Source organism: Mobula birostris, chromosome 13, assembly GCF_030028105.1.
Source record: "Mobula birostris isolate sMobBir1 chromosome 13, sMobBir1.hap1, whole genome shotgun sequence".
In the NCBI taxonomy this organism is placed as follows: domain Eukaryota; kingdom Metazoa; phylum Chordata; class Chondrichthyes; order Myliobatiformes; family Myliobatidae; genus Mobula; species Mobula birostris.
Genome location: NC_092382.1, coordinates 110,620,563 through 110,648,531, shown reverse-complemented (window position 1 = coordinate 110,648,531; position 27,969 = coordinate 110,620,563). Strand labels below are relative to the sequence as shown.

The 27,969-nt window shown below is 47.7% G+C and overlaps 1 protein-coding gene across 2 annotated transcripts; it reads left to right on the top strand.

Annotated features, from left to right (window-relative positions):
- Positions 1-2,795: 2,795 nt before the first annotated feature.
- Positions 2,796-26,151, top strand: LOC140207347 (uncharacterized). Of its 2 annotated transcripts, XR_011888554.1 has the most exons (10): positions 2,796-2,864; positions 3,542-3,628; positions 4,109-4,180; positions 5,843-5,962; positions 9,166-9,282; positions 14,731-14,883; positions 19,773-19,915; positions 21,101-21,165; positions 22,508-23,705; positions 26,005-26,151. XR_011888554.1 is itself a non-coding variant. In XM_072275896.1 (9 exons), exons 2-9 carry the CDS (start codon positions 3,562-3,564, stop codon positions 22,686-22,688), a joined length of 918 nt encoding a protein of 305 aa, XP_072131997.1. In that variant the 5' UTR covers positions 2,796-2,864; positions 3,542-3,561; the 3' UTR covers positions 22,689-24,318. The 2 variants fall into 2 exon arrangements, 1 of the variants encoding a protein (XP_072131997.1); XM_072275896.1 differs by lacking the exon at positions 26,005-26,151 and having other exon boundaries at positions 22,508-24,318.
- Positions 26,152-27,969: the final 1,818 nt, after the last annotated feature.

Below are 27,969 nucleotides of genomic sequence, written 5' to 3'. Positions count from 1 at the left end.
CTAGGGACAGGACTCGACTTAGTGCTTGAATGCCGCCAGGACTAGGACTTGACTGGGTGCTTGCATGCCGCCGGAGACAGGACTTGACTGGGTGCTTGCATGCCGTCGGAGACAGGGCATGACTTGGAGCCTCCGGGTAGTGGCGAGCTCTCGACTAGTCCCGGGTACTGGACAGCGTTTCTTGATTCCCTCCGGCAGGTTAACTGACGGACCCACCTCAGCGAGGAAACTTTGTAGGCTCGCTATGGCGAGGTAACTGGACAGGGTTGCTCCGGTGAGGAGAGGCGAATTTCCGGCACTCGCTTCGGCAGAGATTCGGCTTGTTCCTGCCTGGTGACATTGGCCGCCGTGACTTTGCAGACACTCCCGCGCCGAACGGGTGAAAGCAGGAGACTATAAACTACCGGTTCAGCCGTGCGTTAATTGCCTCTAAATATCAAAGTCGACGGACACGGGAAAACAGGGAATCAACCGTCTAGATCGTATCATAAACAAGGTAAATTTAAAGGCACCCCGATCCGGACCATGACACCCAATGGCTACAAATTTGCCCCACCACCTGCCTGTCTTTCCTGAAATCTTTACTGCTCACTATATTAGATTTATTTCTGTTTTCCCTTTCCTCCGCACTGTCATTCCGGTTCCCACCCCGCTGCCAAATTGGTTTAAACTCTCCCTAACAGCTCTATTAAACTTTCCCGCCAGGATATTTGTCCCCTTCGGGTTCAGGGGTAACCTGGCCATTTTGAGCAGGTCATACTTCCCCCAGAAGAGATCCCAATGTTCCAAGAATCTGAAGCCCTGCCTCCTGCACCAGACTCTCAGCTACGCATTCATCTGCCTGATCCGACTATTCTTGCCCTCGCACAGCCCAGGATCTGCAGCTTGTTGATTCGAACTGAGGAAATAATTGTGCTGAACGCTGAGCTGTTGCGAGGTAACCGCAGCCTGACGTAAGTATTGCTATTTTCCAGATGGTCCGGGGCCCAGAGGAGAGCAACTGAGATGACAACAGTAGTAGAACTATTGTGGAGACAGACACATTGCAGAGGGTCGATGTCCTTCTGCATGGAGGCCAGTGACCTGCTGTATAACAGAGGGATCTGTTCTGGGACTCCTGCTCGTTGTGAAAGCTGGAAGGTGGCTTAGTCTCTTTGTCAATGTCACAAAAGTTGCGGGTGTTGTGGATAGTGTGGAGGGCTGTCAGAGATTACTGCGCGATATCGATAGGATGCAGAACTGGGCTGACAACTGGCGAGAGGAGTTCAACCATATCAGTGTGAAGTGGTTCATTTCGGCAGGTCAAATATGAAGACAGGACTTAATATTATTGGCGAGACTCTTGGCAGTGTGGAGTATTATAGAGATCGTTGGGTCCGTGTTAAAAAGGCTTACGATGTATTGGCCTTCATCAACCGTGGGAGGTAATGTTAAAACTATAGAAAAACTTGGTCAGACCGCACTTGGAATAGTGTGTTCATTTCTGGTCACCTCACTACAAGAAATATGTGAATACTATAGAGAGGGTGCAGAGGATATTTACAAGGCCGTTGCCTGGATTGGGGAACATGGCTTACGAGAATAGGTTCTGTGAACGCGGCCTTTTCTCCTTGGAGCTACGGAGGATGAGCTGTGACCTGATGGAGGTGTATCAGATGATGAGAGGCGTTGATCTTGTGGATAGGCAGAAGCTTTTATCCCCAGGGCTGAAATGGCTAACACGGGAACACACAGTTTTAAGGTGCTTGGAAGTAGGTACACAGGAGATGTCGGGGGTAAGGATTTCACACAGGGAGTGGTGAGTGCGGGGAACGCACTGACAGCGACGGTGGTGAAGGCTGATACAAACGGGTCTTTTAAAGACTCTTGGATAGGTCCATGGAGCTCAGTAAAATAGAGGGCTATGTGATAGGGAAATTCTTGGCAGCTGCTGGAGAAGGTTACTTGGACGGCACCACATTGTGGGCCGAATGGCCTGTAATGTGCTGTAGATTACTATGTTCCAGCCAATAAACACTAACGCGTTATTTTACACTCGATGGTCGCAGAAGCAGCTTAGCCCACCCTCCCTGAACACTGGTATGATCGTCGCCCTTTTGAAGCGGATCGGATCCTTCCAATGCAGAAGTGAGAGATTGAGGAAGAGCCTGGGGCAATCCAGTCTGTTTGTCGACACAGGTCTGCAGGGCTCACTCCAGGTACATCATCGGGGCCTGACACCTGGTGAGCGTTCACCCACCTCAAGGGCGTTCTGGCCCTATGCCCCGAAACAGAGATCGCAGAAAATCTCTCACCCCTCACCACTGACCAGCTGCATGAGCTCCTGACAGCGCTGGAGTATCCGGCCCCTCCATAATCCCTTACACCGACTCTCTGTCACCGACTACCCCTTTCTACCTCAGAGTAATCCCCCGTCTCCATCACCCCCTCCTTTCCCTAAACCTCTATTAAATCCTTCACCTCCTTACTCGACTGTACCGATCTCCCTCATCCCCAAACTCCCTAAAGCTACTCCCTGTTTACGTAGACCACTCCATCCCCAGCAGACCTCCAGATCTCTGGGTCCAACCCAAGCCCCTCCTCTCCAATTCACCCTCTCTGTGTTCACCGGGATTTCTGAGTACGATAGGGGTTTACTCCCTTTATATCGGATACCGGTCTCTCGGTTCTGAGGCTCTCAACAGTTCTGTGTGGATAAAACTACCATGTGATTCCTCTCCTATGTGCAATCTCACCACCCGGTCCCCGCCCACTCCACGCCTCCGCTTCCTTCCTCTTTCCTCTGCTTCGCAACGGCTCTCAGACACACACACACGGAATCTTAGAAGCAGACACACAATTCAAGACTGCAGGAACGGCTGGAGGTAGGGAGGTGGTGGGGAAGGGTGTAATGGTGAGAGGGAGAAAAGGAGCGGGTGGGGGTGAGGGTGGGAGTGTGAGAGACAGGTGTGGGGAGGGGCACGGAGGGACGAGTAGTGCAGGGGGAAAGAGGAACGGTGTGGGGGAGGGAAAGGGGAAGCGAAGGAGGGTGTGGACAGAAGGGACACAAACAGGAAGTAGCGAGACGGAGTGAACGAGGGGGTGAGGTGGGGAATTGCACTGCAGAATGTGAGAGAGGGATGGCTGTCCCGAGCCAAAAAAAACAACCCAACGCCTTCCCCACCTTCGACAAGTCGGAAGCGATAAATATGGTGGGAGATGTGGAAGGAGACAGAGAGGGAATGCAAGAGAAATGAGGAATGGGGCATAGGAGAAAGAAGGGGAAGGAGGGAGAAAGAGAAAGAGAGAGAGAGAGAGAGAGGGGGGAATGAGAGGGAGAGATAGATAGAGAGAGCGAAAGAGAGAGAGAGAGAGAGAGAGACTGCTGTGCGATAAGGAAGGGAAGACAGAAAAGACAGAGGACGAGGAAGAGAGAGAGTGGGTTGGGTTTATGTCCTGTGTCCAGTCACTCTCCATATCACTCTTCTCCCTCTATTTCACACTATCCTGCCCCCACCACATTCATCCCACACACACTCAATCACTCTCCTATCCCTTTCAGGAGATCAAGAACTCGATACGATGGATGAGAGCGAGACCTACGCGAACATGCGTTTCACAGGAGCGGACTCAGAATCTCCTTCGAGAGGTGAGTGGTGCAGAGAGAGGGAGAGAGCTAAACACTGTGTCTGACACCCTGGAAATATGAGATGGGACAGCGTGTACGGAGCTACACACTTGCCTGACACCGGGGAGGAGGGTTGGTCGGTCAGTGCTGAGGGCGCTTTACTCGGTGCCTGACACCAGGAGCTTATGACGAGTCGCTGTGAAGGGAGATTTGCTCAGTGACTGACTCTGGAATCTGTGAAGGGACAGTGTGGAGAGAGATCACTGTGTTTCTCTCCAGGAAATAGGTGATTGGACTGTGTGGAGGGAGTTTTACTCTGTGCCTGCCCCAGGAGGGTGTTATGGACGGTGTGGAGGGAGCTTCACTCTGTGTCAGAACCCGGGAGTGTGTCATGTGAAGTTGTGGAGGGAGTTTTACTATGTGTCTGAACCCGGGAGTGTATCATACGACGGTGCGGAGGGATCTTCAACCTGATTCTCACCCTTACTGTTGTGTTCCCAGCTGAACCTGATGTATCGTACGTGGAACTTAACGTCACGGCCCTCTCCGCTCCTCGGGTCCGGAGAGATGGAGGTCAGTATCATTTTTGTTGAATTGACTGTGTTTAGGTAACGTGTCCGCTCCTGTCGAGAGATCTCAGCGCATGCGCACAGTTGACCCCAATGATAAGCTGCTGTAGAATAAGACGGAGGGAACCGGTGGCTTTGGCCATGATGTGGGAGGTCCGTGGGAGTGTCGGTGTGGAGGGTGCGCTCTGTGAGGTACGGTGGGTATTCAGCACCATGGCAGCAGGGAGCTGTGTTTGGTGGGGACGGTGCGGTCTGCGAGGGGATGTGTGGACGAAGCGTTGTGGGATCGGCAATGGGGCAGTGCTGTGGAAGGCGTCGGAAAGGAGGGGTGCTCTGGGAGGCGTGGAGTGGAGGGTGTGCCATGGAATTGGGTGAGGAGGGATTGCCGTGTGAATCATCGGTGAGGATAAAGGGAGATTGAGGACGGGGAGCTGTGTCGGGCACGGAGCAGAAGGAGCGCCGTTGGAGCGGTCGGTGAGGAAAGGAGGGACATCTGTGGGAGGGGTTGGTAAGTCGGGAACACCATTGGAGGGGTGCTGAGGACGAGTGGGGACATGAAGGAGGCGGAGAGGAGACAGCGTTGCAGAATTTGAACGATTCTCCGAAAATTCTAACCATCTTTCTCTCTCTTCTGATCACCCTGTCTCCCTCTTTCTCTTCTCCTATACCTCCTCTCTCTCCCTACTTCCCCTCCCTTCTCCCCTCTCCTTTGCCTCCTGCTCCTCACACCTCATTCCCTCCACTCACCCTTCCCTTCTAAACCGTTCCATCTTTTCTCCCACTTTCTCCCACTACCCCTCTCTCCATTCCCCTTCTTTTGCCCACTCTCTCTAAACTCGCTCGTCTATCAACACCCCTCTCTCTCTCCCCATCCCTCTCTCCCTTCCCACTAAACTCTCCCCTCCTCTTTCCCGCCCTTCTTCCACCCACTCCCCCTTTTCCCCCAATATCAACCACTCTCCCTTCCCTCACTTGCCCGACTCTCCTTATTGGCCCCTCTATCACACTCCACCATTCTCCCTTCCTCACTCTCGCTCTCTGCTTCGCACTCTTTCCCTCATTCTGTGCTCATTCTCTGACCTTCTGCAATTTGCCCCGTTTCTCCTTCCTTCACTTTCTCCTTGTTCTCTCCCCTTCGCCCCATTTTCCGCTTATCTCCCGCTCCGCAACATCATCTCTTTGATGATCCCTTCCCTTTTTTCCCTCTCGCTCATGCTTTCCCTCCTCTCCTTTCCCCCTCTCACATTCTCTCTCTTCTTCTGCCTCTTACCCACTCGCACTCCTAATTTTCTCCTTCCATCTGTCTCCTATCTTCCTCCGCTCTCTTTGCTTTCTCTCGCCCCTCTCCCTCTCCCTTCCGTTCTTCCCTCTGCCACTCTCTCCGTATCTCATACCCATACTCTCTCCCCATTCACTCACTCCCAATTCGTCGTCCATTGCCCTATCGTTCATCATTGTCTCCTCTTTTCCATCCATCTCTCATCTTTTTTCTCCCCCGTCTTCACCCGTTCCTTCAACTTCTTTCTCTTTGTCTTTCATCCTTTCTCCACTTCACTTAACATACTCTCTCTCCCTGCTCTCCCTTCGCCTCTAACTGCTTGCTGTCGCTGTCCTCCCTCCTCTTTCTCTTCCCTTCTCTCTCATCCTCCCTCGCTCGACGCCCCAGCTGGTCTGAGCTCCACCTACGCAGAGGTGAACTGTCCGAAAGACGAGCCCGTCATCGATGAGGACGAGGCCCCTCCCATTGCCGCAGGACCCCGCAAGCAGACAACCAATGCCCAAACAGGTCAGAGTTCACCATTATGACCTCATTATGTCATATGCGGAAGTGTGTGTATTTTTAAGTGCTTAACATTTCTCTCCTTCAGCCACATTTCTTGCATCTCGTTCCACATACGGACCGCCAATTGGTTACAAACTTTTGTCACAAGGGTACCCAATTATTTTTTTACTCTCTCACTTTCTGCGTGTGCACTCTCTTCCGCGATTCTCCTTGATATGCGCATTCAGCCTGTCTGTGCCCCTCGTGGTTTTATACACCTCTGTAAGGTCACCAGTGCACTCCAAGGAAGAATGTCCCTCTGTAAGGTCAGTCCTACGCTCCAAGGATTAAAGTTCAGAACTACACGACATCTCCTAACTAGGTCCCTGGAGTCCCCGCAACATCCTCGTAAATTTCCCTCTGCACTGTTTCCAGCTGAGTGACATTTTTCCTACAACACGGCCAACAAAGCTAAACACCCAGCTCCGATTCCGGCCTCACCGGCATCTTGTACAACTGCAAAGTGACTTCCCAACTCCCGAACTCAGTGTCCTGACTGGTGAACGCGAGCGTGCCAAACACCTTCTTCACCGCCCTGTCCCCCTGTGACTTCTGTCCTTCTACGGCCTCCTTCCTTCCTCAAAGCTGCCTGTCCTCCACCAATCTCCACACAGCGCATTAATTCAATCCTCCAAGTCTTTGACATCATATAAAAAGGAATAATTCACAACACGGAACCCTGTGGAACACCACAAGTCACCGGCAGCCAACCAGGAAACACACCCTTTATCCCCACACTTTGCCTTCTGTTCATTGCTAGTCGCCCCATTACAGAAAGGAGCCGAAGCTTTGGAGAGGCTGCCGAAGTGATTCACCAGGATGCTGCCTGGATGAGAGGGCACAAGCTGTGCTGAGAGGATGTAGAGAATTGAGTTGTCTTCACCGGCTCTGAGGATGACGAGAGGAGATCTGATAGAGTTTTGTTAGATTATGAGAAAAAGAGATAGACAGACAAACCGTATCTTTTTTTTTTCTCCCATGGGGCTGAAATATCAAATCCCAGAGTGCATGCAACCGAAGTGAATGGGTGAGGTTTGAATCGAGGTGTAAAGAGTCTGTTGTTTGGACACAGAGAGTTTTGCCTGGATTTGCACTTCCTGGGTTGGGGTTAGAGACAGGCACAGTAAAGAGTTTAACGAGATATTTAGGTAAGCCGATGAATGTGAAGGAAACGGAGAGATATGGAGATTGTGTAGGCAAAAGAGATGAGGATGGTTATCCATTTGATGCGGAATTCATGTATCGGGGACAACTTTGTGGGCCGAAGGGCTGTGCTGGTCAGTCTGTGTTCTGTGTGTGCAAATACTTTACGGTATCTGCGAGGCAGCATGTCCTAAACGCACAAAGCCGTGTTGAACACGAAGCTTCCGTCCAAGTCTTTGCCACAGGCGGCACCGATCCGTGCGGAACACAACCAGTCACGGGCGGCCAACCTGCGACCGCCGCCCACTCTGTTCGGTGGGCAAGTCAACTTCGAATCCAAATGGCCCATTCACCGTGAATCCCATGCATCGCAATCTTGTGAATGAAACTCCCACCAGAAGATTTATATAAAAGGCCCGTCTGCAGTCAACTCTGTAACACCCCATTGACCTGCGTAATAAAGCCAAAATCTCTTTTGAATGCACAGTTAAGCGCCTTGCCGTTGCAGGTGTCCTGTCCCAATACAACTGAATTTCCAGAGCGCAAAACCTCACACTAACCCGGGATAAACTCATCTACCATTTTTGACTCAGATCTTTAACAGATCCAAACCCACTGAATGTATTGGCGATCTTCTACACTGTCCACCATACCACGAATTTTATGTCATCTGCAATTTTACCAACCCACTCATATTCAGTTTCTTTGAAGTCGGTCCTAATCCATCATATACAACCTTGAGATTCAGAGCTTTAAAATTGTCCTTGGAGTTACATATTTATTAATAAACGGTGTGGAATCGGCTCTTCCACACTTCAAGCCGCGCTGCCCGGCAATTCCCCGAATTATTCCTAGCCTAATGACGGGACAATTGACATTGATCGATGTATGTCCCAGCTGGAGCGTCTTTGGAATGTGGGAGGAAACCGGGGCACCCGGAAGAATCCTACTGGCTCACGGGATAAGGTGCAAACTCAATGCAAGCGGCAGCGGGAGCTAAACCCGGTTCGCTGGTAATGTAAAGTGTTTGCTGACCACTACGTTACCATACCCCCGACAACATGTTAATCCCTACAAGACCGTCATATATCCCACGTGTAAGAAAAGAAAAAAGCTGGGTAACAACAATTCAACTATGAAAAATAATAAACTCTGAATCCGGACGACCAATTCCCCGTGGATCCCAGGTTTCCTAATCGTCTGTATAAGCCTCCTCTGAGGGTCCCAGTCAAATGTCCAATTGAAGTTCACGAAGACAACGTCCTCGACTCTAACTTCACAGTTCAGCTCAGAAGCAGAAACAGAAACAGCCAGACATTAGACAGCCTTTGCCCAGTACAGGATTTAGGACTCTCAGCGATGACGGATAAAAATCGATGGGATTGAGAGAGGGACGGGATGACTTAACATAGAACATAGAATAGTTCTTCACAGTACAGGCCCTTCGGCCCACAATGTCGTGCCGACCCTTAAACCCTACCTCCCATAAAATAAACATCTTAAACTCCACCATATACCTGCCTAGTAGTCTGTTAAACTTCACGAGTGTATCTCCTTCCACCGCTGACTCAGGCAGTGCATTCCACGCACCAAACACTCTCTGAGTAAAAAAAAAAACTTCCTCTAATATCCCCCTTGAACTTCACATCCCTTCCCTTAAAGCCATGTCCTCTTATGTTGAGCAATGGTTTCCTGGGGAAGAGGCGCTGGCTGTCCACTCTATCTATTCCTCTTAAACCTTGAAGATCTATCGTGCCTCCTCTCATCGGCCTTCTCTCCAAAGAGGAAACCCCTAGCTCCCTTAATCTCTGATCATAATGCATACTCTCTAAACCAGGCAGCATCCTGGTAAATCTCCTCTCTATCCTTTCCGAAGCTTCCACATCCTTCCTATAGTGAGGTGGCCATATCCTTCTTCTCGTGATCGTGGTGGAAGGAGAAAGCGTGAATGGTGGGTGGAAGGGGGTCGCAGTAGGGGACACGGCTGAACTCAGACGGACACACACTAAATGGGCTCTCTACAGGTGCACATGAACAGGAGCCGAAACAGAACATCGAAAATAGACGATACATGAAGATCTGCCTACTCTGCCTATTTACGTCCGTCCTCATCGCCATAGTGGCCGGGCTCTCGATCTATGGTGAGTCTGGATGGAGTCAGAGAGTGGACAAACAGTGTGGAATAAATGTTCGCGTGAAATCTCACAGTGATGACGACACGCCCCTGAACATGACACCAACACATCCCTCACCGTAACACCGACATATCTCTGGCCGTAACACTGACACAATTCCCACTATGCCAATGATACTGCCGGGCAGCTGTCGGAGCGGGCAGCGGTGTCAGCGGTAGCAGAGTGTAGGGCTTTGGCTGCAACGGGCTTCAGTGATAAACGGGAAGAGGCGAGAGCGAAGCGCCAACTCTTGTTTTCTCTCCCTACCCCCCCGCCCCCACCGCTTTCGCGAATCGGCCCGGACAGACAGGAACAGCAGGGCTCTCACAGCTAACGGTTTAAAAAGTTTGCCTGTTTGGCGAGGTAAGTGGGTGAGTAGACTTATTTTTCCTGTTTCATTCGTGTAGAATTAGATAGCATGCCTGCAGGGTTAGTGCTTTGTTCAGAGTGTCAGATGTGGGAATCCTGGGAGATTTCCAGACTCCCTGACGGCCACATCTGCGCCAGGTGCACCGAGTTGCAGCTCCTCAGAGTCGGTGTTAGGGATCTGCAGCTGCAGCTTGATGACCTAGTGCTTATCAGGGAAAGTGAAGAGGTGATAGACAGGAGCTACAGGAGTCAGTAGTCATCCCTAGGCTACAGGGGTCAGAACAGTGGGTCACTGTCAAGAGAGGGAAAGGAAATGCCCGGATAGTGGAGAACACCCCTGTGGCTGTCTCCCTCAGCAACAAATATCTTGTTCTGGATGCTGTTGAGGGGGATGACCTGACAGGGGGCGCTCACGGTGACCGGTTCTCTAGTACTGAGACTGGCGCTGTTATATAGGAGAGAAGGAGGGTGAAGAGAAATGCGGTAGTCGTGGGGGATTCCATAGTCAGGGGAACAGACAGGAGATTCTGTGAGCCTGACAGAGATACCTGCATGGTGTGTTGCCTCCCAGGTGCCAGGGTACGGGATGTCTCGGATATTCTAAAGGGGGAGGGTGAGCAGCCAGTTGTCTTGGTACATGCTGGTACCAATGACATAGATAGGACAAAGGAGGAGGTCCTGAAGAGAGATTTCCAGGAGTTAGGAAGGAAGCTGAGAAGCAGGACCTCCAGGGTAGTAATCTCGGGATTGCTACCTGTGCCACGTGCTAGCGAGGGCAAGAGTAGTCGGATCAGGCAGATGAATGCCTGGCTGAGAGACTGGTGTAGGGGGCAGGGCTTCAGATTCTTGGATAATTGGGATCTTTTCTGGGGGAAGTATGACCCGTCCAAAAAGGACAGGTTACACATAAACCCGAAGGCGACCAATATCCTGGCGGGAAAGTTTAATAGAGATGTTAGGGAGGGTTTAAACTAATTTGGCAGGGGGATGGGAACCGGAATGATAGAGCGGAGGAAGGGGAAAACAGAAATAAATCTAAGATAGTGAGCAGTAAAGATGTCAGGAAACATAGGCACGTGATAGGGCAAATGTGTAGCCATTGGGATGAGTTGCAGTGCAATAAAGTTGCAGTGAAATCAAAGCAAAAAGTATCAAATACTGGTATTAAGGTGTTGTACTTACATGCACGCAGCATAAGGAATAAGGTGGATGATCTTGTTGTACAGCTACAGATTGGCAGGTATGATATTGTGGCCATCACTGAGATCTGGCTAAAGGATGCATGTCTCTGGGAGCTGAACGTCCAAGGATACACGGTGTATCAGAAGGATAGGAAGGTAGGCAGAGGGGGAGGCGTGACTTTATTGGTAAGAAATGATATTAAATCATTAGAAAGAGGTGATATAGGATCGGAAGGTGCAGAATCTTTATGGGTTGAGCTAAGAAATCGCAGGGGTAACAGGACCCTGATGGCAGTTATTTATAGGCCTCCGAACAGCTGCAGGGATGTGGACTACAAATTACAACTGGAAATAGAAAAGGCTTGTCAGAAGGGCAGTGTTATGATAATTGTGGGGGATTTTAACATGCGAGTAGATTGGGAAAATCAGGTCAGCACTGGATCTCAAGAGAGAGAATTTGTAGAATGTCTGCGCGATGGCTTTTTAGAACAGCTTGTTGTTGTGCCTACTAGGGGATAGGCTGTACTGGATTGGGTATTGTGTAATGAACCGGAGGTGATTGGAGAGATTGACGTGAAGGAACCCGTAGGAGGCAGTGATCATAATATTATTGAGTTCACTGTGCAATTAGAAAAAGAGAAGCCGAAATCTGATGTGTCGTTATTTCACTGGAGTAAAGGAAATTACAGTGGCATGAGAGAGGAACTGGCCAAAGTTGACTGGAAAGGACAGTGGCGGGAAAGACAGCAGAGCAGCAGTGGCTGGAGTTTATGCGAGGAATGATGAATGTGCAAGACAGGTATATTCCAAAAAAGAAGAAATTTTCGAGTGGAAAAAGGATGCAACCGTGGTTGACAAGAGAAGTCAAAGCCAAAGTTAAAGCTAAGGAGAATGCATACAAGGAAGCAAAAGAAGTGGGAGATAGAGGGTTGGGAAATTTTTAAATGCTTACAAAAGGAAACTAAGAAGGTCATTAAGAGGGAAACGATTAACTATGAGAGGAAACTAGCAAATAATATCAAAGAATATACTAAAAGGTTTTTCATGCATAGAAAGAGTCAAATACAGGTGAGAGTAGACATAGGACCGATAGAAAATGATGCTGGAGAAATTGTAATGGGAGATAAGGAGATGACGGAGGAAATGAAAGAGTATTTTGCATCAGTGTTCACTGAGGAAGACATCGGCAGTATACCGGACACTCAAAGGTGGCAGGGAAGAGAAGTGTGCGCAGTCACAAAAAAGACAGAAAAATTACTCAGGAAACTGAATAGTCTAAAGGTAGATAAATCTCCCAGAGCAGATGGAATGCACCCTCGTGTTTTGAAGGAAGTAACTGTGGAGATTGCGGAGGTATTAGCGATGATCTTTCAAAAGTCGATAGATTCTGGTATGGTTCCGGAGGATTGGAAGATTGCAAATATCACTCCGCTATCTAACAAGGGGACAAGGAAGCAGAAAGGAAATTATAGACCTGTTAGCTTGACTTCGGTGGTTGGGAAGTTGTTGGAGTCGATTGTCAAGGCTGAGGTCACAGAGTACCTGGAGGCATCTGACAAGATAGGCAGAACTCAGCATGGATTCCTTCAAGGAAAATCCTGCCTCACAAACCTATTATAATTTTTTGAGGAAATTACAAGTAGGCTAGACAAGGGAGATACAGTGGATGTTGTTTATTTGGATTTTCAGAAGGCCTTTGACAAGGGGCCACACATGAGTCTAATTAACAAGATGAGCTGCCATTGAATTACAGGAAAGTTACATACGTGGATAGAGCGTTGGGTGATTGGCAGGAAACAGAGAGTGGGAATAAAGGGATCTTATTCTGTTTGGCTGCCGGTTACCAGTGGTGTTCCACAGTGGTCCGTGATGGGGCAGCTTCTATTTACATTGTATATCAACGATTTGGATTATGCAATATATGCCTTTGTGGCTAAGTTTGCTGATGAAACTAAGATAGGTGGAGGGGCCGGTAGTGCTGAGGAAATGGAGAGTCTGCAGAGGGACTTGGATAGATTGGAAGAATGGGCAAAGAAGTGAAGAATGAATTACAATGTTGGAAAGAGTATGATCATGGACTTCGGCAGAAGAAATAAACGAGCAGACTATCATTTAAATGGGGAAAGAATTCAAAGTTCTGAGATGCAACGGGTCTTGGGAATCGTCGTACAGGATACCCTTCAGGTTAACCTCCAGGTTGAGTCGGTGGTGCGAAAGGCGAATGCGATGTTGGCATTGATTTCTGGAGGAACAGTGTATAGGGGCAGGGATATGATGTTGAGGCTCTATAAGGCGCTGGTGAGACAGCAATCTGAGTACTGTGGGCAGTTTTGGGCTCCTTATTTGGGAAAGGATGTGCTGACGTTGGAGCAGGTGCAGAGAAGATTCGCTAGAATAACTCTGGGAATTAGAGGGTTAACATATGAGGAACGCTTGTCCGCACTTGGATTGTATTCCTTGGCGTTTAGAAGAATGAGGGGAGACCTCATAGAAACGTTTCGAATGTTGAAAGGCATGGACAGAGTGGATGTGGCAAAGTTGTGTTCCATGATGGGGGAGTCTAGTACGAGAGAGCATGACTTAAGGATTGAAGGGCGCCCATTCAGAACAGAGATGCGAAGATTTTTTTTGTTTTTTTTTTAGCATGAGGGTGGTGAATCTATGGAATTCGTTGCCACGGACGGCAGTGGAGGCCAAGTCATTGGATGTATTTAAGGCAGAGATTGATAGGTATCTGAGTAGCCAGGGCATCAAAGGTTATGGTGAGAAGGCGGGGGAGAGGGACTAAGTGGGGGAATGGATAAGCTCATCATAACATGGCGGAGCAGACTCGATGGGCCGAATGTCCGACTTCTGCTCCTTTGTCTTCTGGTCATATGGCTTATAACCATGATAAAGACACGGCATTCACCGTCACACAATCAAGACTCATCCTGACACCGGCACGCCATTCACCAGAACATGAACAATTCAGTCACCGTATCACGGCCACGACCTTCAACGAGACACAGATACACTCCTAACCGCAACACGGACACGGACCATGGCCGTTACACACCCGTGGCAGTCACACTGACCGCAACGTACCCCTCACTGTAACATCGACATTCCCACTGACCGTGTTACTGATAAACTCCTCAAGGCAGCAGCGAAACACACCTCAAAATGACCCCGACACGGTTTTCACTGTGACACTGCGGTACCGTACACTGTGACACCTTCACTCTCCTCGTCGTGATCTGCACCGCCTCGTGACAAAGATTCAGAAGTCACTGTAACACCCCTGACCGAGACAGTATCACCGCTCAACATAACGCCGATGCACCGCTCACTGAGGCAATTACCCACGCCTCATTCTGACACGGGCAAGCCTCTTAGCGTGATATCAAAACACCTCAGCCTGACACTGTTACAACCACCGTGGCAATGACATGCCTCTCACCGTGACACAAACACATCCCTCTCTAAACACACCCCACACCATGACAGAGATGCTCCACTCACCTTAACAGCACCAGGCCCCTTACTCTGACATTTCCCACGCCGTGACATCGAGGTACACTTCAATGCGACCCGGCACAACTCTCACCGGGGCACAGAATCACCTATCACGGTGACACCGCCACGTCCTTCACAAGAACTTGATCATGACCCACATGATATTGACGCAGACCCCATTGTGACAACAACATAACCTTCACCGACACATTAATATACCCCTCAGCGTGACACGACAGGCCGACGCCTCTCACTGTGACAACCTTCAACGTGACACTGACACAACACTCTCTGTGGCCCGCTCGGTAGCGTGTTGCTGAATCACGTGTCACTGTAAACGCTAATCATCCTTCACCATCTCTCTCAGTGTCACAGATTCGTCAGTCCAAGTTCACCCTCGACCGAAACTACGATGAGTTAAACTCAACCCTTCAATCCAAGATCAATGAGATGGAAGCGAAGTACAAAGCTGTGAAGGAAACCAAGGCTCAAATCTGTGAATTGTTGACTAGCCGAAGAGGTGAGGCATCATCCTCTCCTTTAACCCGCTCCTCATCACAGGGCAGACACAGAGAGAGGAAGCGTCACTCTGTGCTCGACATCGGGAGTGTGTGAAGAGACGGTATGGAGGGAGATTCCCTCTCTGTGTTTGACCGGTGAGTGCGTGATGGTGCTGCGAGGAGGAAGCTTCACTGTATCACTGAACCCACGAGAGTGTGACGGGACGTTGTGGAGGTGGATTCTTCTGTGCCTGCCCAGAGGATTGCGAGACGTATCTTTACAGCTTCACTCTATGTCTGACTCCGAAAATCTCTGATGGGACGGTATGGATCCACCTTCACTCTGTGTCTGACAGGCGGTTTGTGTGATCGGACAGGGCCCAGAGAGCTTCACCCAAGGTCTGACCCCTGAATGGTGTTATGGATTGGCGGAGAGAGAGTTTCACTCTGAACCCGGGAGTGTGTGACGGGGCGGTGAAGAGGGGGCTTCACCCTGTGTCTGAATCCGGGAGTGAGTGATGGGACGTTGCAGAGGGGAATTCACTCTGTGACTGAATCCGCGAGTGTGATGGGACGGTGTGGAGGGAGCATCACACTCTATCTGATTCCCGGAGTGTGTAATGGGATCGGACGGAGAGAGAGCGTCTGTGTCTGACTCCGGGAGTGTGTGATGGGTCAGTGCAGAGGGGCGTTCACTCTATGTTACACCGGGTTGTGTGATTGGATGTTATGATGGTAGTCTGACCCCGTGAGTATGCCATGGGAGGATGAGGGCGGAATTTCGCTTTGTGTGTGAACACGGGCGGGGGGGGGGGGGGTGATGGGACGGTTCAGAGAGAGCTTCACTCTGTGAGTCGCCAGGGACTGTGTGATGAACCGTAAGGAGGGAGATTCACACTTTGTTAGACTCGGTGGTATGTGATGTGGCCGTGCGGAGGGAGATTCATTCTGTGTCTACCCACGGCAGTGTGTTATTGGACGAGAGGAAGGAGATTCGCACTGTGTTATTCTCGGGAGTGTGTGATTGGACGGTGAGGAGGTAGGTTCCCTCTGTGTCAGACAGTTTGCGCTGTGGTGTGTTGAGAAGACGTAGAGGGAGAATCGGTCTCCCTCTGTTATTTGTCGTGTGTGCTAAGGCAGTCTCTTTCCGTGTCTAACCGCTGGAGTGTGTGATGGGCTTGTGGAGAGAGAGATTCACAGTGTGTCTGACCAAGGCTGTGTGAGATTGGACTTTGGGAAAGGATCTAAATTCTGATCTCTTACTCAGGGCATGTATAAGGGGCGGTGTGGAGGTAGCTTCACTCTGTGTCTGACCCCGAGAGTGCGTAATGAAACGGTGTGGAAGGAGTAACATTCAGAATCTGACACGGGGAAGAGTGTATTTGGAAGGTGTGGAGGAAACATCACTCCACGTCTGACCGCTGAAATGTGTGATGAGCCCATGGAGAGAGAGATTCACTCTGTTCCTGACCCAGGCAGTACGTGACGAGGCTTTGTAGAGGGAGCAAAACTCTCTGTCTGACTCCGGGAGTGTGTGATGGGACAATGCGGACGGGAGCTTCACTCCACGTCTAACACCTGTAGCGTGTGATGGGACGGCGGAGAGAGAGATTCCATCTGCGCCTGACCATTTCAGTGTGTGATCTGATCATGTGCAGGAAGCTTAAAGTGTCTCACCCCGTGTGTGTATCATTGGACTCTGTTTGTGACACAGTATGCGTGTGATGGGAAGGAATAGCGGAGGTGGGGGTGGGTGACTGCGTTTGGGAGGGCGGTTATGTTTGTGTCTGACACCGGGAACAGTGGCGCGTGCCTGGATGGTTTTCCGCTCTGTGTCTGATGCCAGGAGTGAGTGATAGAACGGTGCGGAGGGAGTTCTCTCGTTTTCTGACCCCTGTGTTATGTGATGTGACAGGGTAGAAGGAGCATCATACTGTGTCTGACCACGGGAATATGCAGTGGGATGGTGCCGAGAGTGTTTCATTTTTATCTGATCACGGGCGGGTGTAACACGGTAGTGTTGGAGGAGGTTCACTCTGTGTTTGCCCGCAGGACTCTGTGTTAGGAGAGTGTGCAGTGAGCTTCACTCCATGTCTGACCCAAGGAATGTGTGATAGTGAGGTGGAGAGAAAGCTTCAGTCTGAGGCTGAACCGGGGACTGTGTGATGGACAGTGTGGAAGGAGCATCACTCTGTGTCTCACACCGGAAGAGTATGATGGGAACGTGAGACAAGAACTTCATTCTTCGTCTGTTCCCGAGAGTGCGTGACGGGACATTGTGGATGGAAGCCCAATTTGTGTCTGACCCATTAGGAGGTGTGTGATTGGATGGCGTGCAGGCTGTTGCACTCTGTAACTGAATCCGGTGTCTGTGATGCCGAGGTAGTTTCATTCCGTATCTGATCTCGGGATTGTGTGATGGGATGGTATGGATGGAGATTCACTCTATGTCTGACTTTGGGTGCGTGTCATGGGATGGTGCGGAGTGAACTTCACTCTATGCCTCACTCCGGGAATCTCTGATGTGACAGTATGGATCCAGCTTCACTCTGGGTCTGATAGGCGGATTGTGTGATCGGACAGGGCCCAGAGAGCTTCACTCCATGCCTGACCCAGAATAGTGTTATGGCACCGTGGAGAGAGAGAGTTTCACTCTGAATCCGGGAGTGTGTGACGGGGCGGTGTAGCGGGGTCTTCACTCTGTGTCTGATTCCGGGAGTGAGTGATGGGACGGTGCAGAGGGCGCTTCACTCTGTCTGAATCCGAGAGTGTCTGAAGGGACGGTGTGAATGTAGCTTCACTCTGTGTCTGACTCCCCGAGTGTGTAATGGGATCGTAGAGAGAGACAGAGCGTCTGTGTCTGACTCCGGGAGAAGAGGGAAGAGTGTAAATGGACGGTGTGCAGGAAACTTCACTCCACGTCTGACCGCTGGAATGTGTGATGAGGCACGGAGAGAGATTCACTCTGTGTCTGACCCAGGCAGTAGTGACTTGGCTTTGTAGAGGGAGCTAAACTCTGTGTCTGACTCCGGGAGTGTGTGATGGGACAACGTGGACGGGAGCTTCACTCCACCTCTAAACCCTGGAGTGTCTGATGTGTCTGTGGGGACAGAATCTATCTGCGTCTGACCGTTTCAGTTTGTGATCCGACGCGGTGCAGGTCGCTTAAATTTGAGTCTCACCCCGGTTGTGTATGCTTGGACTCTCTTTGTGACACAGTGTGCGTGTGATGGGAAGCAATGGTGAGGGTGGGGGGATGCGTTTGGAAGGGGGTTCATGTGTGTGTCTGACACCATGAACAGTGACGCGTGCCTGGATGGTGTTCCACTCTGGGTCTAATAACAGCGGTGTGTGACTGGACGGTGCGGAGGGAGCTTCTCTTGTATTCTGATCCCTGTTGTGTGAAGTGACAGGGTAGAAGCAGTATCATACTGTGTCTGACCACGGGAGTATGCGGTGGGATGGTGCCGATAGTGTTTCGTTTCCTGTCTGATCATGGGCGGGTGTAATGGGGTAGTGTGGATGAAGATTTACTCTCTGTTTGCCGCAGTTAAGGCAGTCTGCAGGGAGCCTCACTCCAGGTCTGACCCAAGGAGTGTGTGATAGCGTGGTGGGGAGAAAGCTCCAGTCTGAGGCTGACCCTGGGAACGTGTGATGGGAGAGTGCGGAAGGAGCATCACTAGCGTCTGACACCCGGAGAGTATGATTGACCGTGAGACAAGAGCTTCATTCTTCCCCTGTTTCCGAGAGTGTGTGACGGGTCATTGTGGATGGAACCCAAATTTGTGTCTGACCCTTCAGGAAATGTGTGACTAAATTGCATGCGGGGACCTTCACTGTATAAGTAACTCCCGCTGCCTGTGTGGAACTGTTTCTGACCCCGCGCCTGTGTCACGGGAAAGTGAGAAAGAGCTTCACCTCATGTCTTCCTCCGGGTGTCAGTAATCGGATGGTGCTGAAGGAGATACGCTGTGACTTATCCCTGGAGTGTGCGATTACACACTGCGACAGCAGCATAACTCTGTGATTGACTCCTCGATTTTGTAGTGGTAGGGTGTAGAGGGAGCTTCACTCTGTGCCTGACCCCGGGAGTGTGTGATGAGACGTTGGGGAGGGAGATTCACTCTGTGCCTGACCCCGGGAGTGTGTGATGAGACGGTGTGGAGGGAGATTGACTCTGTGTCTGACCCCGGGAGTGTGTGACGGGAAGGTGTGGAGGGAGATTGACTCTGTGTCTGACACAGTGTGTTTGCGATGGGGTGCTATGCACAAAGCCCCACTCTGTGTCTGACCCCAGGAATGAGTCTTCGCAGAGTGAGGAGGGAACTTCAATCTGTCTTCTACCGGGGCTGTCTGATGGCAAGAACATTGACTTCTCTAACTTCCATTAAGGCCCCACTATCCTTTCGTACCCTATCCTTTATTTATTTGTTTGTTCGTTTGGTTGTTATTACTATGATGTTGCCTTTTTTTCCTTTCGCTCTTTTTTTTTCTCTCTCTGTCCCTCTCAGTATAACTCCGTACCCATCCTCTAGGTTCCCCTCCCCCTTTCTCTCTCCCTTGGCCTCCCGTCCCATAATCCTCTGCCTTCTCCCGCCTCGCACCCCTTTGCCAATCTACTTTCCAGCTCGTAGCTCCATCCCTGCACCTCCTGTCTTCTCCTATCATTTCCGATCCCCCCCTCCCCCTCCCACTTTTAAACGTATTCCATTTCTTCTTCCGGTTATTCCTGACTAAGCTTCTCGGCCCGAGAAGTCGACTGTACCTCTTCATTGCAATGCGGCCTGGCCTGCTGGGGTCACCAGCATTTTCTGTGCGTGTTGCTTGGATCCCTATTCTATGTCTGTCTCCCGGCGGATGCAATGTACGGACGGAAGGAGATTCACTGTGACTTGTTTGGAATTTTCAGAGCAAACGTTTTCCCAGGACTGGTTCAGACATGAAGACGGGTGTTATTTTATATCCAGGACTGAAAGATCCTACGATGAGGCGAAGCTGCATTGTGAAAATTCTGATTCAATTCTTCTTGAAATAAATTCAGCAGAAGAACAGGTACGTGTCAGTTCGAGGGAAGACATATCAACACCAGAGTAAAGCTCAATCGACACCGTCACATCACGCACTCCCAGTATTAGACACAGAGTGAATCTCCCTCTACACCACCCCATTACACACTACCGGGTTCAGACACAAAGTGAATCTCACTCCACACCGTCCCATTACACACTACCGGGGTCAGACACAGAGTGAATCTCCCTCCACACCGTCCCATCACACACTCCCGGGGTCACACACAGAGTGAACCTCCCTCCACACCATCCCATCACACACTCCCGGGGTCAGGCACAGAGTGAATCTCCCTCTACACAACCCCATTACACACTACCGGGGTCAGACACAGAGTGAATCTCCCTCTACACCGTCCCATCACACACTCCCGGATTCAGACACAGAGTGAATCTCCCTCTACACCACCCCATTACACACTACCGGGTTCAGACACAGAGTGAATCTCCCTCCGCACCGTCCCTTCACACACTCACGGATTCAGACACAGAGTGAATCTCCCTCCACACCGTCCCATCACACACTCCCGGGGTCAGACACAGAGAGAATCTCCCTCCACACCGTCCCATCACACACTCCCGGGGTCAGACACAGGGTGAATCTCCCTCCACACCGTCCCTTCAGACACTCCCGGGGTCAGACACAGATTGAATCTCCCTCCACACCGTCCCATCACACACTACCGGGGTCAGACACAGAGTGAATCTCCCCGCACCGTCCCATCACACACTTCCGGGGTCAAACACAGAGTGAATCTCCCTCTACACCATCCCATTACACACTACAGGGGTTCAGACACATAGTGAATCTCCCTCCACACCGTTCCATCACGCACTCCCGGGGGTCAGACACAGAGTGAAGCTTCCTCCACTTCGTCCCATCAGACACTCTCGGGTTCCGATAGAGTGGATCTCTCTCTACACCATCCCTTCACACATTCCCGGGGTGAGACAGAGTGAAGCTTCTTCCATACGGTGTCATAACACACTCCCGGATTCAGACACAGAGTGCAGCTCCCTCCAATCCCTACCATCAACATTTCCTGGATCAGTCAGGGTGTGAATCCCCTTCTGCACCATCCCATCAGACTCTCGCGGGGTCAGACAGAACGTGACGAACCTTAAATTGTGCTGGAATTCAATCATTAATCATAGCAATTTAATTTCACAGAGACTAGTCAAGAAAGCTATCAACGACCAACGTAGTTCATACTGGATTGGAAAATGCAAAAGCGGGTGAGAGTTGGTGTCATGAAAGATGTTGAGGAGAAAGTTGGCCGTGGGATTAGTTTGGGGATTGATGTAAACTGCAAGAAGGGAGTGGGCAGTGGGATTAGTTTGGGAACTGACACAGGTGGCGAGAGGGAGCCAGCAGGGGGATTATTTTGCGGACTGACGGGTTCTGTGGGGAGAGTGTGGGATTTGGTAGTATTTTGCGGACAGGGAAAGGTCTGCGGGGAGAGAGTGGGGTGTTTGCATTTGTTCAGTGACTGACACAAATCTCTAGGAAGGAAAATTGTCAGTAGGAGTATTTTGGGGACGGACACTGTAGGGAGGGAGTGAGGCACTGGGATTAATTTGGGGCACATACATCTGTGGGGGGAGAGTGGGCAATTGGTTTAGTCTGTGCACTGGCACGGGCTATTGACAGAGTGTGTGTAGTTGAATGCGTTTGGGGACTGACGTGGAATGTGGGAAGAGAGCGTGAAGTGGGAGTGTTTTGGTGGTTGGGAAAGGTCTGTAGGGAGAAGGTTAGGCAGTGGGATCATTTTCGGAACAGGCACGGGGCCGTGGGGACTGGGTGGATCTGTAGAGCGCTTTTGGGAACTGACACAGGTTTTGAGAGAGAGTACGGCAGCGGGAGTTCTTTGGGGGCAGACACAGTTCTGTGGATAGAGATTTTTTTCAGTGGGATTAGTTTGGGCATTGACAGAGGTCTGTGGAAAAACAGTGGAAAGTGGGGGTGTTTTGGTTTCTAACACGGGTTTGGAACCAGAAGGCTGGGCAGCAGGATTATTTCCGAGACTCGCACGGGGCTGTAGGGAAAGAGTGTGAAGTGCGAGTATTTTGGGGACTGACACGGGGTCGTGCGGACAGAGCGAAGCAGTGTGTGGACTTTGAACTGACACTGATCTGTGGGGTGAGAATGAGAAGTCAGCGTCCTTTGGGGTGTAAAATCAGGCCTGTGGGGAGACTGTGTAGCAGTTGGAGTATTTTGGGGTCTGACCTGGAGCCTTGGGGAGCGAGTGTCGCTATGTGTGTATTTTGCGACCTATGGGGAGCAGCTGGGGTACTGAGATTATTCTGGGGTCTGACACCGGTCTGTGCGGTGAGATTGGGGCAAGGGATTAATTTTGGGGCTGACTCAGTGCTGCAGGGAGAGGATGGGCCAGTGGGAGTCTCTGGAGACTGAAACCGGGCTGTGCTGGGAAATTGGGGAAGTGGGTGATTTGGGTGTCTGCCACAGGTCAATGGTGAGGGAATGTGTCAGTGATTTTGGGGACTGACACAGGGCTGTCTGCTGCGGGAGAGTAGTCCCTCTCAACTTGTTCACCCCCCACCCCGCCTCCCTTGACAGGAAAGTGGCCTCTTATGTCGTGCAGAAGAATAAAGCTGGAAATTTCGAATGCAGTGAATGTGAATGGGACCGTTGCAAAAACGATCAGCACCGTTTCATCTGTGAGAAGTCGGCAGCTTTGTGCCCAAATATTCGTGAAAAGATCCAGGATCTCTGTCATCAGTCCGAGGGGCCGACTTGAATCAGATGACAACACCCTCTTTCTCCCCCATCTCCCTCTCCGCACCTCACAAACCCGTCCTCTCTTCTCCAACTCCCTGCCCTATTCTCCTCCCTCCTTCTATCGCTCTGTTACTCGCCATCTCGCGTTCCGTTTACCCTCGTTCCTCCAAATTCTCTCTTCATTCTCCTCCCCTCCCACCTGACCTATTATATCCGCATTTTCCTTCCTCTCGCATTTTTGCGTCCCTCTTCCCCAACTCTTCTCTTCACACTCTCTCTCCCGATTCTCTACTCCTTCTCTACCCCTCTCTCCCCATCCCACTCTGTCATTTGTTTTATCCCACTCCATCTCCCTTTTCTCTGTTCAGCTACTCGCACCTAAATCATGTGTCCTAATGTTGCTGATTCCCCATCCCTGGGGAAATAGAGTGCCTTATCTGTGCCGCTGGTGGTTTTATACACCTCTGTAATGTCACAGAATAAAACCTAAACATTCTAGGCCTCGTTCCATAACTCAGTCCGTCGTGTCCCGGCAGCATCCTCGGAAATCCCCATCTGCAGTTTTTCCAGCTTAGAGGCATCTTTCCTACAGCAGGGCGACCAGAACTGAAGACCGTACTCCAAGGGTAGACTCACCGTTGTCTTGTACAACTGCAACGTAACGTCCGACTCCCGTACTCAGTGTCCTGACTGATGACGTCCAGCGTGTCCAATGTCCTGTCCACCTGTATCGCAGGATTTTGACCGGATTCACGGTCTGTTTTATTATCTGGGACTTGTACCACCTGGGATTTGTTCTTTCTGAACGATCTGTAGGGCGCAGATATGTAAAATTAATATGAAATGCCAAAAGATAAAAATACCACAAAGAATGCCGAGGTGGTGCTCATGCGTTCAAAAGTATGATAGAGGAGGGGAAGAAGGTGTTCCTGAATCGTTGAGTTTTCATCTCCTGTGCCTCATGTCCGATGGTAGTAACGAATAGGGAGCTTGTCCCGGGGTGAGCGGCTTCAGCGATGAATGCCACCTTCTCCAGGTAACGCGTCTTTTTTTTTATTCAATTTCAAACTTGACTACATAGAGTAATATCTATCCTCCCCCTCCCCTTAACCCTTCTCCAGTTACATACCTCTACTTAAAAAAAGAGAGAAAAAATAACAGGAAAAAATTGAAAAGAAAGAAAGACAGACTGCCTGGATATTGGAAGGTCTCCACATGTTCCATGGGATTCGAAATACATTTCATGTATGCATTTGTTTATTTCCCCAATGGATCAACATCTTTATCATCTGAGCACCTATATATATAATCCTATCTTTTGTAAATAAGGGCGCAAAATACTCAAAAATGTATCATATTTATTCCTTCAATTATAAATAATTTGTTTTCAAGTGGAATACAGCTAAATATTTCATTATTCCAACGATCCATACTTAAATACGAATCCGATTTCCAAGTAACTGCAATAGCCTTTTTGGCTACTGCCAATGCAATTTTTATAAATTCTTTCTGAATTTCATTCAATTTAAGTTTCGGTTTTATCCCTTCAATGTCACCTAATAAAATAATATTGGATTATGTGGAAATTCTGTTCCAATAATGTGTTCCAATAAAACTCTTAAGTTTATCCAAAAAGGTTGAATTTTGAAACAAGACCAAGTAGAATGTAAAAAAGTACCAATTTCTTGATTACACCGAAAACATTGATCAGATAAGTTTGTATTTAATCTACTTATTTGTTTGCTGTGTAATATATAATTGTTGTAAAAATATATTGTACTAATCTGAGTCGAAGTTTTATTGTATTTGTCATATTGTCAAGACATAGTCTTGACCAACTTGCTTCATCAATATTAATATTCAAATAATTTTCCCATTTTGGTCTTGACGCATGGATTCCTTGTTTAATCAGATTATACATAAAATAAGTTTTTTTTAATTTTTTCCTTTTTGAATTATAGTTTCAATTAAATTAGGTTTCGATAATAACATTGTTTGACCCAGTTTATCTCGTAAATAAGCTCTTAATTAAAAGTAACAAAAGTGTTATTTTATACTTTATATTTATTCTTTAATTGTTCAAATGACATCAATATACCTCCTTCATAACAGTCTCCTATACATATAACCCCTTTTTGATACCAATTATATAAAAGTTGATTGTTGCTTTTTAAAATTTGGAAGTTGTAAGCCTCCTAAGTCAAATTTCCATGTCAAGTTTCCCAACGATAAACTCGACATCTTACTTTTCCAAAGAAATTTCTTCACACATTTATTTAACTCTAATAAAGAAACCCTAATATATAAAGACTGTTATCTATGAAATATATTCATTTTTATAGCATTAACTCTACCCACTAATGTTATTGGTAAGATCATCCAATTGTCAAGATTTTCTTGAAATTTTTTCAACAGTGATAAATAATTTAATGTATATAATTTATTTATATCATTATCAACTCTAATATCTAAATATTTTATGCCATTTATCGGCCATCCAAATTGAGTTGCTAATCCATATTGACTATAGGCTCCTTTAGTAAGGGGTAAAATTTCAATTTTATCCCAATTTATTTTATAGCCTGTAACTTTCCCATATTCTTCTAACCTAGAAGATAATTTCCGCTACGAATGCAATGGGTTTGTTAAATAAATCAAAACATCATCAGCAAATAAATTAGTCTTATATTCCTCCTGATTTACTCTAAAACCCTTAAAATCTGAATCAATTCTAATTAATTCAGCTGATGATTCTATCGCCAATAGAAATAAAGCAGGTGATAATGGACAAGCTTGTCTAGTTGATCTTTTTTGACTGGAATGGTGTTGAAATTCGGCCATTTGTCACTACTTTAGCGTTGGGATCAGTATTTAAGGTTTTAACCCAGTTGGTAAAAGGTACTCCTAACCAATATTTTTCTAATATTTTAAATAAAAAAAATCCCACTCCAATCTATCAAACGCTTTTTTCTGCATCCAAAGCGACTACCATACTCATTTCCTCCCTCTTCTGTGCCAAATGAATTATACTGAGTAACCGAGTTACATTATCTGCCGATTGCCTATTTTCAGTAAATCCTGTTTGATTAGTATGTATTAATTTTGGTAAGTATTTAAATAATCTGCTAGATAAAATTGTTGCTATTATTTTATAATCCGTATTACACAAAGCCTGTACGATGCTGGTTTTAAAGGATCTCTCTCTCTTTTTTGACAATACTATTAAAATCACTGTCAAAATAGACTCTGGAAGTTTATGTGTTCTTTCCACTTGACGTATTAACTCCATAAAAGGAGAAATTAATAAATCTTTAATTTTTTTTTGTAAAATTCAGGCGGAAAACCATCGTCTCCCGGAGATTCATTACTCTGAAGTGAACCTAAAGCTTGTGCAACCTCTTTTAATGTAAAAGGCATATCTAATTACTTCTGTTCTTCGGAATTCAAATTTGGGAGAGTTATTTGTGATAAAACTCTTTCTATCTCATTACCATCATTTTGTGACTCCGATTGATATAATTCAGAGTAAAAACTTTTAAATGTTTCATTAATTTCTAAAGGTTTATAAGTAATTTTATTTGCACTTGTTCTAATTGCATTTATCGTTTTGGAAGCCTGTTCTGTTTTCAGTTGCCAGGCAGGAATCTTGTGTGATCTCTCACCCAACTGATAATACCTCTGCTTAGTTCTCATAATTGCTTTTCCCTTTCGATATGTCTCAAGCGGATTATATTGCAGCTTCTTGTTGACATGTTGTCTTCGTTAATTCTGTCATATGTCTTTGAGATTCTTTTTCTAATTATGTAATCTCTTTTTCCAGTCGGTATAGTTGTACCATATATTCCTTCTTAATTTTAGAAGTATAACTTATTATCTGACCCCACAAATAAGCTTTCATCGCGTCCCATAATAGAAATGTATCATCAACTGAATAAGAGTTTGTATCCAAAAAAAAATCTGTTTTCTTCATAAAATCAAAAAAATCGTGATGTTTTAACAATATTGAATTAAATCTCCATCTATTCGTCGATTCCTCCTTATCCATCATTATTATTGTTATTATTAAAGGAGAATGATCGGACAATATTCTCGCTTTATATTCCATACTTTTCACTCTGACTTGGTTATTCGTTGATAATAAGAAAAGAAATCTGTCCTTGAGTAAGTTTTATGTCTGTTAGAATAGAGCGCATAGTCTCATTCTCTTGGGTTAATACTTCTCTACATATTAATCAAATTTAATTGTTTCATCAATGATGAGGTTAATTTTACTACTTTCGAATTTGTAACAGCCTTGGTTGATCTGTCTAATACTGGGTCTCGACAAAAGTTGAAGTCTCCACCTGTTAATAATTTATCATGTGGGTCATCCAAATTCAAAAAGGCTTCTCGTATAAAAAATTGCACCATTTACATTTGGAGCATAAATATTCATGACAGTCCATAATTGCGAAAAAATATTGGCAAAGTATAATTATATATCTCCTTGCAGAATCAGTTATTACACATTGTATTCTAATTGGTAACGTTTTATTGACCAAAATTGCAACCCCCCTCGCTCTTGAATTAAATGAAGCTGTAATAACACTTCGCACCCAATCTCTTTTAATTTCTGCTGTTCTATCTCTGTTAAGTGTGTTTCCTGCAAGAAGGATATATCTACCTTCATTTTGTTAATATGTGTTAAAATTATTATTCTTTTCACCGGTCCATTAGGTCCATTAATACTAAAACTCAAAAAAATCAACATGTCAGTCATTATTCTCATCAACATTACTCCAATCTATAGCATTACTTAACATCTCAACTCTCATATTTCCTTGGTGCATATCTTTAAAAATCACCATGTTGCTATATGTCTCCCCCCTCCAATCATCCAGGCAAAAAGAAAGAAATAAAAGATACATAAATTATAAAAAAAGTAACAAAATACCCCCTACCAATGTTCCGAATAACAAAAAAAAACACAGCAACCCCTCCCCTCCATTTTGCGGGCCATGGTTGCCGCCATGATTACACACATGCATCCGGTAGCGATTGATCAGTAGTTGTTCCAGCTCCCCCCTAGCAAACAAACAAACTATATATATATATGTGTGTGTGTGTGTGTGTGTGTGTGTGTGTGTGTGTGTGTGTGTGTGTGTGTGTGTGTGTGTGTGTGTGTGTGTCTGCAGTTTGGGCTGCCGCCTGCAGAGCCCTTTGTTCATCTTGACATCTTAAAGATTTTATTAAAATTGATCGCAGATTTTGGTTCCAGTGTGGTTTTCGTCTAAAAGCTCTATCTGCCCTTTCAATTTCAA